This window comes from Sphaerodactylus townsendi, linkage group LG04 (assembly GCF_021028975.2).
Source record: "Sphaerodactylus townsendi isolate TG3544 linkage group LG04, MPM_Stown_v2.3, whole genome shotgun sequence".
Lineage (NCBI taxonomy): Eukaryota > Metazoa > Chordata > Lepidosauria > Squamata > Sphaerodactylidae > Sphaerodactylus > Sphaerodactylus townsendi.
Genome location: NC_059428.1, coordinates 71,154,326 through 71,172,135, shown reverse-complemented (window position 1 = coordinate 71,172,135; position 17,810 = coordinate 71,154,326). Strand labels below are relative to the sequence as shown.

The 17,810-nt window shown below is 41.3% G+C and overlaps 1 protein-coding gene across 1 annotated transcript; it reads left to right on the top strand.

Moving 5' to 3' along the window:
* The first annotated feature begins 3,185 nt into the window (after positions 1-3,185).
* SIK1 (salt inducible kinase 1) lies at positions 3,186-17,428 on the top strand. The gene is given in 15 exon segments (XM_048494422.1): positions 3,186-3,318; positions 3,970-4,201; positions 4,865-4,981; positions 7,283-7,346; positions 7,693-7,854; positions 8,126-8,250; positions 8,359-8,482; positions 9,072-9,295; positions 9,826-9,975; positions 10,463-10,585; positions 10,831-11,053; positions 12,862-13,137; positions 13,933-14,084; positions 14,087-14,193; positions 14,595-17,428. Coding segments are annotated over 14 exon segments (2,406 nt in total). The 5' UTR covers positions 3,186-3,318; positions 3,970-4,048; the 3' UTR covers positions 15,001-17,428.
* Positions 17,429-17,810: the final 382 nt, after the last annotated feature.

Below are 17,810 nucleotides of genomic sequence, written 5' to 3'. Positions count from 1 at the left end.
TCCTTTTGCTCCTAGTGAAGGAGCAGGGGCAGAGTCCTAAGGTTCAGCACTTCTCTGATGACTTCTGGTATGATGAACTGCATAGCTAGCATGGCATAAAAAGGGGGAATGGGAGATAATAAGCTCTGCTGGGATAATAAACAACAGGTAGAGACAATCTGTCTAATTAACATGGGTGAGAAATAGATAGATGGGCAGAGGGAAAGCAGTTAAGTGAAATGGCAGACAGTCCTGATATAGAAGATGCCCCACCACAATATTACAAACTCTCACACGCTTTTACTGAACAGTTAACCCTGACCTGGTAAGAATTTCAAAAGACCACAGGAGGTAACTATAAGTTGCCACTGAGGATTCATTCTCATTTTTCTAAAGTCAGCAAATGAACTCACTATGTGGGTTGTGTTGAACTAGTCAATATAATCCAGTCTTGGTTACCAAATACTTCCCTTTGAGACTGCAATAAACTGCTGCCTTGTTTCAGGCAGGCTGGAGTACTAAGTGCTACACAGTATCAGTGTCTTAAGGAGAAGGAATGTAACCTATCACAATCCACTTTCTCCTTAATAGTTCCCAAGGAGTTGTTCACGTGCAGCAATTATACACGCACATGCTGTTTGTTAGGCTTTAGTAAGAACAGTAAGTTTTATTTCATAATAATAAGGAATATTATCCTGGAATTTCACATCAAATTCTCTAAGCACTCTGGTTATTAATTGATCTTCACAAGGAAGGTTCATATCATCACTTCTCTCATGAAAATAGGGCGCAGCAGGCACTGAGTCACTAAGCACATCTATGTCTAGGGACCAACTGGCTCAGACTCTAAACCGCTGCTGAGACCATGCCACAAGGCTGGTTGCCTACACTCTTGCCTTGCAAACAATGGTGGCTTTCCAGTTTCTAGGAACAGAGTGGCATGAATCTACCTGGTACTTATTCCTTGCTTTTCTCCTCAAAAGGGACCAAATTGCTTACAATATTATTCACCTTTTCGTTCTCATAACAATAACCCCGTGAGGTAGGTTAGTCCGAACCAGCGCAACTGGCAAACTGGGGATTCAAACGCAGGTATTTCAGATGTTAATCTGACAATAACTAGTATACTATGTTGGTAAGAAAAGTCTGGTTGAAGATTTTGAAACAGTTTTGTCTTATGCATCTTCATGCTTTTTTATACTGCTTCATCGGGATTTGCCACTGGCTTATTTTGAGAGAGCTTTTGGGTGTGTGGGTGTGTGTGTTACTTTGAGTAGGCCTGTGCTGAGTGACATCAAGTTGCTCCTGACTTACAGTGACCGCATAAATTAATGTCCTCCAAAGTGTCCTTATCTTAACGGTCCTGGTCAAGTTTTGTAGACTGAGGGTTGCGGGCTACATTACAAAGTTATATTTTTCTGCATAACTGGGAGCCCCACATTTGGCTGCTTTTTTCATCTGCGTGAAGGCCAGTCTATTGGTACGTTTCTGTTGGGGTGGGTTTTTATTTGCACATTTCACCTCTGCCCCGATTTTAAAAAGACTGTTGTAATTATGCTAATAGTTCAAAGGTAGGATAAAAAGTTCCAAATTAAAAAAGGACATCTGGACTAGAGTTACACCGAAGGAGGTCATGAACCATGTAATTGAGTGAATTACACATGAATGTACATCATAAGTCCTCCAAACCACAACTCCTGCCTGAAGCATTTTCCCAGCACAAATGCATGGCTAGACCCTGGCGTGTGGTATGTCAGGGTGATCTCTCCCAACTAAATTGGAGGTTTGCTGAAATTTTTCCCTGCCTCAGAAAATTAAACTAGTAGGTCTTCAGACAGGTTGTACACTGCCAAACTCATTTAGGCTAAATCTGAGCAAGAGCTTGGCAAATTCAAATGGCATCAACGGTGCAGGAGTTGTAGCAAGGTGTCCTAGAAACTGAACTCAAGGCAGACAGTCAAGGTCATGCCAGCTTTTTTGCTATTACTATTTGTCTGTGTAATATAGAAAATGATCTCCCGTATATTTTTAAATTTTTAACATGGGCTATCCTTTTAATCATTCCAGCTAGATAAATCCATCTGGGAATATTTCCCCAGTTTGCTGCGTATTCTCACCGTATTGTGGAATTTGTTTTCTATTATGGTCCCACATCTATTAAGGATCCCAAGAAATCTGTCTGGAGCCCATGAAACATAAACTTTACAACCAGAGAAATGGCTGTTTTCGTAGACGAAGTGTGTTGATGTTCACAATTCCTGCAGCAAATTTTAAAATACGGAATTTCCAAAGTTATATTTCCCTTCCTTTGATTGCCATCAAAAATCGAGCCTCATCATTTTAAACAACGGCAGATACACTACAGAATTTCGACAGGATTTATAGTTTGGGATCCAAGCCCGGGCGTTTTTAATGGTTTCGCTGAGGGGTCTGGCATTCGCCATGAGACCTGCAGTCTGCAGAAAGCGTGCAGGGCGACTTTCACTAACCCCCAATTTCACCCACTGAGGGCAAAGTGCAGAACTCTGTCCCGGCTTCCGATCTGGACTGGATTCCGGCGCAGAAGAGCAGTTATTTTCAGCCCGGTGAGATTTAAGCCGCGCTCGACGCCTCTTGCATGAAGTTTCATAATCCTATTTCGGTGCACGTGGGGTAACCGCCTGTCTGTATCGCGATGCATAAGCGGCAAAATCCTCTCCAGACTGGCTTCTGTCAAGGATTCTGGCGAAGCGGTGCCAGTGGCGGCGGCGCTGAAACAAGCTCAGCCTGGCCTTTGGAGGGTCCGATCCTTAGCTGCCTTCTGGAATACATGGGGTTAAATGCCGTCTGCACTGTGGCGCGCGGAGGGTTAAGTCGGGCCTCTGCGGCTCCGGCAGCGGGCGATCCCCGCAATGATAACAAATGGTCACGTGACGGATCGCACAAGGAGGGCTTGCTCCCCCCCCCCCCTTTCCTCTTCAATCGCGCTTGGCGCTAACGTCACTTTACCCTCCCGATCTCCAGGGCGACGGGTCCATCTGGGCGCGCGTCAGAACAGCCCGTCTCTTGGCAACGGCTCTATGTCTCTCTCTCTCCCTTTCTCATTCAGCCTCGCGCTCAGTCGCGCGTCGCTCTGGCGTCAAAGTGACGTCAATGGGTCTGTCTCGGCTTTCGGGGTGGGCGGGGGGAAGGGCTTCCCGCGTGCTCCTTTGGCCTCTGCGCACACACACAGCGCGCACGGGCGGCAGAGACAACGGCGGCATCGCCGGAGCAGCAGCAGCAGCAGCAGCGCGCTGGGCACGCCAGCGGGCTGCGAGGCGGAGGCGACTGGAGCCGGTCGGTCGCCCTCCCTAGCGCGAGGTACTCCTGCGAGTGCGGTTGAGGCTGCGGGAACAGGGGAGAAGTTCCACCGGGAATGCCTGAGCTATTTGCCGCTCTCTGTGGGGACAGGCGCGCACATTCCGGGCTGCTGTTGCAAAAAATTGGTCGCTGACTGCGCTGGGGAAGCCCGGCGTGCGCCTGTCTCTTTGGGAGCCTGGGCAGCTTTCGGAGGTGGCTCTCGTCGGAGTCCTCGTTGCGAGGGTCTCCTCACGAGTGGGGCGTCCGAAGCGTGTTCTCACTTTCTTAGGGGGTAAAGCCCCATTCATTTCAGCCAGCTCCTGTTGGGACAGAGATCGGGGTCTCGGCTGCGGTGGGTGGAATTATTCGGGGAGCGTTTTCATCCCTAGAATTGCAGAGGCCGCTAATCAAGAACTTTCCCGACTACTTTATTTTAATACTTTTATGCTTGGCGTTTCCTAAATGTTTTCCGTTTGTAAATTTAAGTGGCTGGGGAGAACTTTTTGTCTGGGACATGTTTTCAAAACTTTCTATTTCATGAGCCCTAGTGAAAAAAGGCAGTTTATAAACAAAAATGAGAACTCGCTTCTGAAGTTGGAGGGGGTTGGTTAGGACTTTTGCAGGGCACACATTATCATAAAGCTCAGTGGAATTTTATTTGTTTTCTTGCAGGTGCAAAATTTCTGTCTTTGAAGAGGAATGCTTATATAAATACTTCTAAATAGTGTTTGTCACCCACCAAAATCCAACCATGGTGATCCTGTCAGATTATACAGCTGTCCCCACCTTAAACCAAAGCCAGCAAAGGCCTCTTCGAGTTGGATTCTATGATATTGAGAGGACCTTGGGAAAAGGCAATTTTGCTGTAGTGAAACTGGCTCGGCATAGAGTGACTAAAACGCAGGTGGGTGTGATATATGCAGAATTGGCTGGTTGAGAAAATTAAGAATAAAGAATTCAGGATATTGTTCTGTGAAGTTTTTGGTTTGCACAACTGTGAAATAAGTCAAATGAAGTGGGACCAATTGGAACAGCGTACTAAGATTAGGCAGCAGTGATTTTAATGAGACAGGTTTTTCACCAGAATAGATTTCATTTTTTAAAATGACTTTGGTAGAACAAACAAAAGTACAATTTGTACAATTTGAGGAGTATAAAATTGAATTTCTGAAATAATTGTCAAAGTAACCAACATCCTGATAGGAAAATTCCTGTCCTAAGCACAGCTTACTGTGAAATAAATCCAGTTGAATTTAATACAGTTTGCTCCTAACAAAGACCATTCTGTTGTGTTGCAAATTCATTCATTTGTGAGAAAATCCCAGTTATTCTTATGGTGTTGTTATTTGAGAAAGTTTTAAGATTGCCATTTGTTTGAAGTTTCTTTGTAATTAGTGTATTTTATGCTGCATGCAGTCCTGTAACAGGATTTATTTTGCAGATTGTATAATTTTCTCCCAAATGACATTAATTTTTTAAAAGTTATTTTTACATGTGTTCATATATTGGGCAGTAACACAAGAATGTATTTTACAAATATTCTGGGTTTGTTGTCTTGAATCTGCAGGTTGCAGTAAAAATTATAGACAAAAAACGGTTAGATCCAAGCAATTTGGAGAAAATCTATCGTGAAGTTCAGATAATGAAGCTTTTGAATCACCCTCATATTATTAAGCTGTATCAGGTAAGAAATCACTTCTCACCATTATCTGCCTCTTAGAATTATCTTTCTGGCTTTGGCTGTTCATGATCTTAGTTCACATGGTTGGAACTGGGGAGAATGATCACTGGTGAGGCGGTGGGTAGTGCTGTCAAGTCGCAGCTGACTTATTGCAGTCCCGTAGGGGTTTTCAAGTCAAGAGATGCTCCTAGATAGTTTGCCATTGTCTTCCTCTGCGCAGCAACCCTGGACTTCCTTGGTGGGCTCCCATCCAAGTACTAACTAGGCTTGACCCTGCTTAGCTTCTGAGATTTGACGAGATCAGACTAGCCTGGGCCATCCAGGTCAGGGCAGGTGCTCATTATGCTTCTTTAAAATGCACACACAGAAATAGATCAGGCACTGCGTACTTCATGTTTAACAACCTTCTCATATTTGATCAGAACTGATTTAAAGATACCTACAAATAATTTGAATGTGACATAAATTATCATGTAGGAGGTGAATTCCATATTAAGGCTCGTTCTTATGTCTTTACACTGACTTTATATCTAGGAATAACGTGCTGAATATAATGCAGAGTTTCATACGGTGCTGACTTGAAATAAGTTATATTAAAATAATTTGGGCTTGTGTCTGAGTAAATATAATTAGGAGCAGGCTGTCACTCCAATGTTTCCATTTAAATTTGAGTTTTACAAACCGCAGAAAACACACATTAATGTACTGTGCTGAAAATGAGATTTCAATCATCTGCCGATCTAGGTTGATGTAAGAAATGCTAAATGTGTCTAATTAGGTTTCAACTTTATTTATTATTAATTCTTTATTAATTAGGAAGTTTTATTTAATCATCTTGGATTGTATTGCGTGGGTTTAAGGCAAAGGTGATATGTCACAACAGATCTAAAGTTCAGTTAGTTACCATCATAATAAGATGGTCTTCCTGTCTTTTTGTTGGTTTTTTTGCAATTCTTAATATGGAAACTAGAAGAGCCAGTTGTTTATGTGGAGACATTACTTTAAAAGATCACATTCTCATTTGACGAATTTATTACATGTTTGTGTCCAGTTGTGGCATAGTGTCCAGCATAGTGGCATAGGAGTCATTGTTTCTGTTAATTTTATTTGTACAGGATGGTGTTGACCAGAATAGCATTTTAAGGATTTGAAAATATCTTAAAATCGTTTTCTTGTTAAATCAGGCTACTTAATGGAACATGGAGAGTATTTTATTCCAGCTTTTAATTTATCTTTCAACTTAATGTTTTATATTCCTATTTTGATGTTTATGTTTGATGCTCCCTTTTGGAGAAATCTGAGGAGTAGGAATTAGGTGAAATGCCATTTTGCGGGTAGAGGGGTGTTGTTGACAATTTGAATGGGAATGTCTAATTTTAATCCAACTGGAATTTTCCCCAGAACATTTACAAATACTTTATTTTCCATGTCACTTAATTTTTAAATGTATGTTTCATTTTTCATTTATATGAGGGATGAGATCTCTCTTTCTTGCCTTTGAGACTTGGACTTCATTACAGAATGCTGGAAATGCTGGAAATCCCAGTTTCTGGAGCAACACTGACATAATTTTGGTTCTTAATCTCTTGGGAGCCAGTGCCTATGGTTCCTTTTAGAGAGCTGTTTGTGATGGATGCTCTTGTATTTATGATTGGAAGCTGAAAAACAGGACAGGTTCCTGTGCTGATGAAATATGTGGTCCCTCCCTCAAAATCATTAGAATACTTTAAAATGTTTTATCAGATATTTCTAAAAATATTTGGCAAACCGTTGTATGTTCAGAAATAATGTAGGAGTCACAAAGTAACATTCACTTATTTATGAATATTGAGAAATGCCTTTACGCAAGCAGGAAGCTACCATGGATTGACAGGCTAGTAATCATCCTATGGAGTAAAATAAGTCCATAAAATGCCAAGAGTGAGTGGAATGTTTGGGTAGCTTTTACTTGCTTCTTGTTGTAGGTCACCTATCTTGTTAACAGTGAAATCATACACCATAATAATCTTCCCTATGTATCCAGATATGATAAACTTGTTAATGTAAAGTCAAAATAAAAAATTAACATTTATCAGCAAATGGCTAAATGTTTCTATACAGGAACGCAGAAGTATTGCTATTTTTAATGGCATTTGTGAGGGGAAATATAGTTATTCTCAGTAATTCTTGTTTTACTGGGTAAACTTCTATGGTGAAGGAATCGATGACTTGTCATGTTTTGATGCGGTGCAGTGATGTACTTACGTTCAAAACTATATTTAAACAACTCAGAGGTCTGTAATATTTTTTTCTCTCCCTCCTCAGGTTATGGAGACAAAAGATATGCTTTATATTGTGACAGAATTTGCGAAAAACGGAGAAATGTTTGGTGAGTTCTCATTATGGACAATGAGCTATTGTCATTCCCTCAGTTTCAGCCTTCTTGTCATCTAAGTATTTAAACATTTGGATAAACAGCAGTTTCGAGAGGAACAGTCATGGTATATCTAGTACAGCCTGAAAGATGACCCATTAGCTGAAATTTGTATACTGAGGGTGTTAAGAATAATAAAGAAAGCTGAAGATTTACATCCTCATGCTTAAGTGTTTTAAGTCAGAGTAAATGATCACAGTATTAAAGTGCTGAATACTACTTATTCAAGATAAAGGTCAAGGAAAATGAGATGTCCATCCGAGGCATTTCATTTTGTTCCTTTTGTCATTGTGTCTGGCAGATCACTTGACTTCTCATGGACACCTGAGTGAGAGTGAAGCTCGAAAGAAGTTCTGGCAGATCCTTTCAGCAGTAGATTATTGCCACAGCCATCACATAGTTCACAGAGACCTCAAGACAGAGAACCTGCTGTTAGACGCTAACATGAACATCAAACTTGCAGGTAAGCAGTGGTTGTGCTACAAAATATGGCATTGCTTCACTTTTTGTGAGGTTCTCTAGGTTTTTTTTTAAGGCTTTAAATGATTTGAAAAAGCTGAATGATGGCGCCTTGGTTTATGATGACATTTAGCAGAATAGACTTTTCTGGGAAATAAGTGTGCGATGTCCCGTAGCATCCCCTGCAGTTCCTTAGTGCCTTGATTTAATTCTCAATCAGTTTCTAAAATACACCGAATCAGTGTTAAATTTCAGATTTTCATCTTTCTTCACAGACTTTGGGTTTGGAAATTTCTACAAATCTGGTGAGCCTCTCTCCACATGGTGTGGAAGCCCACCCTATGCAGCCCCGGAGGTTTTTGAAGGAAAGGAATATGAAGGTCCACATCTTGATATATGGGTAAGCTATAGGCTCTATACAAGTGTAAAGGTGTTCCAGAGGGTTGGTACTTAAGAGACTTCACTGGCTGTGTTTCAGTCACTTATGTATTATCCTTTTTATTGACAGAGCCTTGGTGTGGTTCTTTACGTTCTTGTCTGTGGCTCTCTGCCATTTGATGGACCTAATTTACCAACTCTAAGACAAAGAGTGCTTGAGGGTCGATTCCGTATACCCTACTTCATGTCTCAAGGTGTGTTTTATTCATCTTTTGGAAGATAGATATCTATAACTTGCTAGATTTTTGTTGGTTTTGAATTGCATTTTCCATGTATTGAACAAATGGCCAATAACTTACAACTGTTTGTATCATATGGATATCTAGAAGAACACATTAACTTCACGTTATGTGTAAGACATTTTTTCCATGTAGAAAGGCACAGCAGTGTAGCCAAAAATATATATCTGGCTGCAGAAGTGATTGTTACTTTATTTTTGAGAGAAAGGGTCATTAAACAATGCTAGGGTTTATATTTAAAATGTTTGTTACTTGTTAAAAGGGGAGGCTACTGTCAAGGACAGAAAAACTCAGTTTACTGTGGTGCCTCAGTTGGCTTTTTCTTGGTTTTGCTCTTGAGAAGCAGGGTATTTTCTCACTGTTCTGATAACAGAGATCTAAGGACAAGGTTAAACTGGTTTGGGCAGTGTGGTACATTTTTAAAATCCTTGATTTTCATTATGGGGCTGAGATAATTAAATGCTAGCTTCTAGTCAAAGATATCTCTTATCCCTTGTCTCTGTAGTTAAGTGTGTCTTTTGTGCTTGTTCCTCAAACAAACTAGACTGTGAAACGCTCATTCGACGGATGCTGGTGGTGGACCCTACAAAAAGAATCACAATTGCCCAAATAAAACAGCACAAATGGATGCAGGCAGATCCTTCTCTCCAGCAGCAGCAGTCTTTGTTATTTTCCATGCAAAACTACAACTCCAACCTGGGTGACTACAATGAACAGGTCCTTGGGATTATGCACAGTCTTGGCATTGACAGACAGAGAACAGTTGAGGTGAGTCTTTGACTCGTGCAGAATCTGAGTACTTGCCTCTTATACAAGTTTAGTGGCTCTTTTCTAGGAAAGAATAGTGCATCTGATGCTTAGATTTCAGATGAAGAAAAAGGTCCACTTGTGGACAGTTGCACTAATTATTTCTGTATAAGTCAGTAAATTTAGAAATGATCATTACTACCAAAGCTGGGAGAAACTGTAAATAAAGTGTATGAAAATGAGAATATTCTTCATTTTAAAAGTTCTAGTATTCTTTGTCATAAACGTTCACAGTCTGTAAACTGCCCAGAGCACACTTCCTAGCTGTTTCACACTGGACTTTTGTCCATTTTTATTCCTTCCCTGTTAATCCCCTCCTTATGCTGTGAGCTTAAATGTGTTATATGGAATTTTGCCTGCTAATTTTCAGGGCAGCTAACTTTCAAGAAAATACTTCTAGGTTTACATCCTTTAGTTGAGAGGTAGCAGTACTTTTTTAAAAAAACCCAGATGAATGCTATAATTGCATCTCTTTATTCTGTCTACTCCAGTCCCTACAAAATAGCAGTTACAACCATTTTGCTGCAATTTATTACCTTCTTTTGGAGCGCCTCAAAGAGTACAGAAGCAATCAGTTGTCAAATCGTCCAGCAAATGGCCGTCAGCAACGGCCACAGAGCTCAGACTTCAGCAACGTTGAGGTAAAATTATATGCTGCCATTCTTAAGGTCATGCTAACTTCTATTTTTGTTCTTTGATTGGCTTTTTCTTGTTTTAAGGCAATTCTGTTTCTAGCAGAATTGCTTATTTTTTAAATGACTTTTAAGCTGCTGGCTATGAAGCATTTTTTTTCCTGCAGGATATAGGGAAGGGCTCTGGTGTGTGTGTGTGTGAGAGAGAGAGAGGGGGGTGGGGAGAGATAGAGATAGATCTTGGTTTATTGTAAACTTGAACCTCCAAATTCTACTGTAAGATATCTACCTTTATTCAACATCAGAGCCTTAAGTTCTATCACATCCTCCATTACCATAAGCTCTCATCCTTCTATATTGCTATCCTGAAACACACCCTTTGAGTGTGTCTTTGTAATTAATCCTTGCATGTTGTTCTGTACAGCATTTCATATTTGTTTCTGTCTGAATAGCAGTTGGCAATAACTCTTTTTTTAAAAATCCCTTTTGCCTTTAGTTGCCTCAGGACAGTCTTTCCAGTGAGACATTGAGATCGTCACTGCTTTACCAGCATCCTCAGAATCTGATTCAGTCACCATTACAGGTAGACATGGATTATGACAACAGCAACCCATTGCAGGTTGGTGTTCCTACTATCCTGATTTTGCATTTGATTGGGGAAAATTGGGGGCTGGCCATTATGGGGCAGTAGAGTCCAGAGTAATTTAAACATCCCCTCTTAGTTTTATTGTTGTGTAAACTGTTTGGGGAATGTGTGTATAGATGGGCAAAGGAACTGGATAACGAGGGGATTCTTCTGAAAGGAGGTGCAAAGAGGAAGCAAACGAGTGCACTTTATCACTTCCCATGTCTTTGCCCTTCCAGCCTGTGTTCTTTCCTGTGGATCCAAACTTCAACAGTCTCTTCAGGAATCGATCAGTCTCTCCAAACAGCCTGCTGGAAACCACTATCAGCGAGGAGGTCAGGCAGGACAAGGAACTGGAGGAGGAAATTAAAGCCTTCAACCCAATCCGCCTCCCCATCAACACTAGCCGAAGGCACACTTTGGCCGAAGTCACAAGTCATTTTTATCAGTGCTCTCCACCATGTAAGTGCTGGAAGAAAAAATGACTGTGGGGCATAGATTGAGGGTTAGAAAAGCATTTCCTCTTTAGATCATAGAACGGCAGCATGAGTGTGCTGCTTGACTCACTGCGGAATCCTGTGCAGAATTACTCCAGTCTCAGTCTATTAATTTCAGGATGATAACATTAGGATCTTGTGCCTTTCTGCTCATATGTTTGGTGTACTTATTGTTCAGGCCATTTAGCTGCCATGGGTCTTTGTAGATTATTATTTTTATTGTACAATAAACCCATAATTGTTGTTTCCATCTCCAATAACTTTCCCCCAAATAGCTCACTTGTTGAAGAGAAAATGTATTTTTCCAGCACATCAAGTCCAGGACTGTCAGTAATGAAATGTGACACTTCTTTCTCTTTTTGCCCAGTGCACACAATGTGATTGTGTGTGCCATGTGTAGATGGTAGTGTGAGCCTCAGGATTCTTATTAGGTAGAGCTTGTAATAACACAAAAAACAGTGACGTGCTTTCTTCAGTGCCTTCTTATGTACCTTTAATTTTTTCCCTTTTTCATTTAACTATACAGAGACTTTCAGTTCTTTCCCAATGAGATTAATACCTTTCAAAATCCATTAAAGGTTTAGAAAAGGTATAGCACTATTGCTCAATCCAGACAGAGAGTAGGCTGGGGAAGGCACCTTGCCACCTCCAGAGGATTTTCAGGTGGTGTGGGAAGGCAAAAACCTCCCCTCAAAATCCCCCAGTCACCGAAAAACCCTCCAGAGGGTAAATGGACTTACACCACCCTTTCAGGTGACTGATTCCCAGGGCCAATTTCAGTAAGTCCATTTTCCTTGCCACTGGTGTTCATGGGGGCAAAGCCCAGTGGGAGCTGACTCATGTCAGCTCTGCCTCTGGGAATGCCCCCAAAACATCCTCAGTTGTGCCACATTAGGCCAGAACAACTCTGGAATCGGCAGCTAGAAATGGGTCAGGCACCATGGAGCTCCACAGTACTCACTTGTTTCCCTGTTTGGCCTCCCAGTGAGCCTTCACTGATTCCCCTTCCCAATCTGGATTCGTCCTGTTCAACCGTGTTAGAAGCTGCTTTCTCCTCACAACAGATGGAAACGTGAGATCATGCATTGTGGTCTCTCAGCAACAAGATCCCCACTTTCTTTGGAGCAGTATCCCCCAATTTTGTGGTTTTCCTGAGTGATGTGGAACTTGTGTATTTTCTTTCCTCATGGTACACATCTATAAAGAGGGATTACATTTAAAAATCTAATTAACAAATTTTCCTTCTTCAGTCCCTCATGCACTAAGGCTGGTTGAATGAGCTATTCTAGCTGATACCAGTTTTAAGAATGTGTACAGCTTCATTCATATCTGTGAAAACGCCTATGGTTTTTTCTTTTCTGTAGAGATTTAGATATTTTACAATATGTTTTGTTTTTGAAAGCCTGATAGAATAGATGTATGAACAATTCCCTTACCTGTTTCCCCTAAGAACTAAAATGATAATTATTTCTGCTGAACTTGCTGAAGGAATAATCCTTCATGTCATTTATCATTTGATCTAGCAGTAAAATTGTTCTGCTGTGCTTGTAGGTCATGTAAATTATGCTGCTGCCATAATTTTCTGTCTGTACCGAACCCTGTGAGTTTCAGATGGTTTGTTTGGTATTGGCTGTTGGTGTTGTTTTGGTACTGTCTGTGGTTTTAACTTAACTGGCAGATTTTCTGTAGATGGAGGGAATAGCTTTGAGCAGTTTTGATTGTGTCCTGTGTGATTTCATGATTGTTCTCTTCTTCTGTGTCATCTTCTTGTAGGTATAGTGATTTCTTCATCCACAAACCCCACCGAAGGAACCAGTTCTGACAGTTGCCTCACTTCATCATCAAATGATGCCTCTGTGATTCTGAGCAATTGTTCAGAAGATCAAATGATCCTTGGTCACCCAGGCACAGCCAGAGTCACATCATCATTTCTGACTTCTCAGTCAGACACACCAGTTTTACAGGCTCAGAGCTGCATGGGTGGTGCTTCTCTGTTGCCTGTTACCTTTCAGGAAGGAAGGAGAGCATCTGATACCTCATTAACTCAAGGTAATGCTTTTATTGCTATGTCAACAGTACGGTGTGGGGTGTGTGTGTGTATAAAAACATATACATACATGCACAAAGATATGGCATACTGTGAACCTCTGAATTTTATTGTTTACAATCTTTAAGCTGTAATATGAATTATTTTTGCATTCCAAGGAATAGTTCCAAACTAAGGCCGTTTCTGCATGGTGGCAGAAATGGCTGTCCACCAGCATAATTAATGCTGGTGGACCCACAAGACCGTTTGCATGGTCTCGTGCTGGCAGTGCTAAGACTGGTGCAACCCACAGCCGCCTATGGATTGTCCTGTTTACCTACCTCTCCTCCCTGTGCAGCTCTGGATGGCTGGAGGGACACACCCACTCTGCCCTCCGACCTCCGGGAGTTGGAGGGCAGCGTGGGCGTGTCTGGGAAAGATAGGTGAACGGGAACACTGGAGGAGCCAAAAGTGGCACCCTAACACTGGTACGCTTCACACCCCGCCGGCAGGAAGACGCCACTTTTGAAAAAACTCGCTCATTGAGCAAGTTTTAAAAGCGGCATTTTCACACCGGTTTTTTTGGGGGGTGGGGGGTTCACAGCACTGCTGTGATGCAGCAGTGCCAGCTGTACAAACAGTACCCCAGGGATCGTGTTTTTACTGTCCCGAGGGCGCTGGTTTTTGGCCAAACATGAATGGCCTAAGATTGACTTTGGTTTAGGGGAACATGATATTGTAGAAAGTCAGACAAGGCATTTTATGTCCAAGGAAAATATTTACAGGTAATGTATGTTTTTCCTTTCTTCTTTTCATAGGCTTGAAAGCATTTAGACAGCAGCTGCGGAAGAATGCTAGAGCGAAGGGTTTTTTGGGTCTGAATAAAATCAAAGGGCTGGCTCGGGCAGCTGTACCAGTCGCCTTCTCTGCGTGCTGGATGGTCTCGAAAGGCTTGATGAGTCCTTTTTCATATTTACTCAAAATGGCTCAGGTGTTTACGGCAGTGGGGAGAACAGCAGTGGCGGCAGCAGCACCAGGGAGAACAGGAACCTGCTTGAAGAGGTCCTTCAGCAACAGAGGTGAGAGCAAAGGGCTGGACACAACACGCTCCCAGTGTACTGCTGGACATAGTAACATAGTGACACTTGTGCAAACGTTAAGTTGAACTTGTGAACAATAAATGAGGTGAAAGAAGGTGAGGTTAGTGCACCACAGAGAATTGGATGGGCCAACATGATCCTTATTCCCCTGCACATATATGGTCCCAGGTCACAAGAGAAGTGGGTATCATGGCTTCGTAAAGGATGTTTATGTGTAGTTTCTTGATTGTATTAGATACCGACTGTAATGTCATGACTTGTGAAAGTACCTGCTTCTAATAGCTAGCAATTACTATATGACATGAGGACTGAGGGTATGCTCTGTGAAAAACATAAGGAGGCTTATTAAAAACTGATAATCTCTTCATTCTTCTGTTTAGGATGCTTCAGTTACAACATCACCAGGCAACCTGTCATCAGCCTTCTCAGGTGTCTCAATCGCACACCATTGTCTTGTCTGACACAAAAGGCAGTAAATCATCCAGTTCCTTCCTCCTGTCTGAATTGCAAAGTGAGAACTCATTAGAATTGGCCTTCAGCAACACCCAGCTTCTGCAGCCCCACCTTTTTAGTGTTGGCATCTCTCCAGTGTCTTCAGCTGCTCATCTTCTAGACACACACCTGCACATTAGCAACAATGCATCCCCCGTTGCCTCCATGTTTTCGCAGCAAAATAGCTTTGCGATGCAATCTTCAGCCTATGATGCCATCAGTTTGCAGCACAGGGACTGTGAAATGGAGGATCTTACTGCGGCCCAGATGGGAAAATTCGTCTTGGTCAAATGAGAAGGGTTCCTGTTCTTTGAATTCATGCATCTCTTTTGGGAAAAAATTCTACTCTTACTAAGATCTGAGCAAGGGTGACTGACTGTATTTTCCAACAGTGAATAACTCTCAGAAGCAATAAAATGTTTGAAGTATGTGAAGAGGCCATTTGCTCAGTTTAGCTCCTAACTTTATAGAACTGATAAAAAAGCAATATATATACTTCTCATGGCTTCAACAGTCCTTGCACTGAACAAATATAATGAGAAACAGAAAGAAAAACCTTTTAAAGAAAGCAATGACAGGGAATTGGGGGTTGGGGGCAGGGAGAACACTTTTCTGGTACTGTATTAAAATCAGGCCAATACAGCTCTGCTGTTATGCAAGACTTCAAAGGTAATCAGTTGTGGCATGGCAGGGAATGGCTTTTTCAAAGAAGGGACCAGAGCTGGCCTATTCACAATATTTATTCTATGGATTTGTGAAGATGCTTACCTCTTTCTTAAAGAAACACAAAGCGCAGAAGTGGCAAGTAATATGCACAGATAGATGAACAATGGTGAAAGTATTTTGATAATTGTTTTAAAGGAACCTGTACCTCTTCTGCTTATATATTCCCACTCCCCTACTCAAACATTTGTACCTTAACAGAAAGCTGTGAACTTTTTGCTTAATAGCTCAGATGCAATAGCTAAAAATAGTTTGTAGTCATCATAAGCAATTAATTTAGTTTTGGGATAGTTGTTCCCTGTTATCAAGCTACAGATTGCTTTCATGTTGCCTTTGTTCAGAATGGTAGGAATATTTTATGTATTGGCATGGAGTTATATTGCAGCGGTGATGGGAAGACTTTTAAAATAATGTTATTTTAGTTTTTTTCAAAGCCTCCTGTATCCCCAAAACCCCAGCATTGCATTGAGGCTGCCTATGAGGTTTTTTTTCCAGTGCTGTACACATTTGTTACCGCTGCTAATGAGTTTTTTTAATGCATTTCATTATCAGGGTCCAAACTGAACCGACTCATTGGGAAAAGTGCAATATTCAGAGGTTTTGATGATTATACTGACAGTTTAAAAGAACAGAATAGCACAAAGTGATACTCTACAGATATTCTCTTTATGAACAAGCTAAACAGAGTTAGATAGTGCAAGTTCTCGGTTTTGTTGTTCTGCATTCAAATAGATGAGTTGTTTTTTAAATAGGCATTTTTATGTGTGGTTTGTATGTGTGTGTGTGCATGTGCTCATGTGTATAGGAATTGAAAAACACTGTACACTACTTCTTAAGTTCTGAAATGAGCTTCAGTTGTTTCTTCGCATTGGCTCTCTCAGACCAGAGAATGGCTTCCGTTCATGACAATGGAAGCCAGGCCTGGACATTACACGGGTGAGGGAGAGGGAGAGGGAGAAAACAGTGTGACCTCCTTTGATCCTGCAGCAATTTGTTAGTGGCAAAGAAGGTCAAAGTTCTGTAGCAGGTGAGCAAGTAGTGAACCAGCTTGGTTCACAAATGCCATGTTTAAAACCAGCTTCATTCTGTTTAACTCTTTAAGGACCCATTTCTTTAAATGGAACCCAGGGGTGCCTTCAGTGACTACAGCTTCTTGCAACCTGCAGCATTATGTATGTTTTTAAAGGTATTTTTAAAGCAAATAAGCCAAAGACTGTCTGTCTGTTGGGAGGGTTGGGGTGGGGAGGGGGCAAATAGACACAAATGTTACATGGCTCTGTCTGTGGTTTTTCAGCCTGTTCATGTACAGGATCAATAGTGATCTGTCTTCAGCTTGATGGTGCTGCTGTGCAGTCTGGAATCTTCAAGGTGAAAGGAAATTATCTCACTCTCTCTGACTGGTGCCTTTTGAGCAGAAGAAGCTCCAGAGGCTCCTGGCTTGGGTCTGTGGTCAGCAGCAGTGACAAAAAATGAGTGAGACAATGAGTGTCACAAAGCAGCAATATTGCCTTCATTTACATAAGGAAGCAGGCTCACTTTTAAACAACTGTTTCAGTTCCTTCTTTTCTGTCTGATTTTCCCCCCCAGTGTCATAGATCAAGTGGCCACAAAAACAACGTCTGTTTCTTGTTCTGCGCATTGAAAAGCACTTTACTTTTAGTGAACCCCTCCCCTTCCATATTCCAGTTGATATAGAAAAATGCTTTGAAACGTTTCCAAAATAGAGATTGGTCATTTTCAGCATTTCAGGGTTTGTGTGTTGTTCTGTTCTGTGTGTGTGTGTGTGTGGTGGGGTGGGGGGGAGAATAGATTTTGACAGTGCTGTTCTGCAGATTGCAGTGCAATAGATTATTTAAAGATGCTGTGTGATTGGTTTAAGATGTATAGTTTTTATTTTTTACCACGACTGAACATTTTATTATGCTAAATGAGAGATGTATACCAAATTATTAGTTGTGTTTTATTTAATATTTAAATAAAAACAAATGTTTTAAAATAATGTATAATTTGTCTTGCATACCTATTTCATATTTTAAAAACTGGTTTTTTAAAATATATATGTGTACAAGCAATGTGCTGTGTGATTTTCTTAAAATCTTCCCTCTCCGAGGTATGGAAAGCTAGCACAAGCCTGTTCTCTCCCACGCCCTTTTAAGTGTCCAGCAGTGGAATCTTAAGAAAATTTTCCTGACAGTAAGCTCCATTAAGCAGACTTCAGAAAGACTCTGACAAGGCCTGCTTAGGATTGCAGTGCACAAGAGGCTTATGAATAGAAAAGAATCCTATGAGCTAATAAAACCTCTGTTTGGTGGCTGAGTTACATATGTTTGGCAGACATTGAGAACAAATAAATGGGAAGGTTATCAATTTATGCTTTTGAG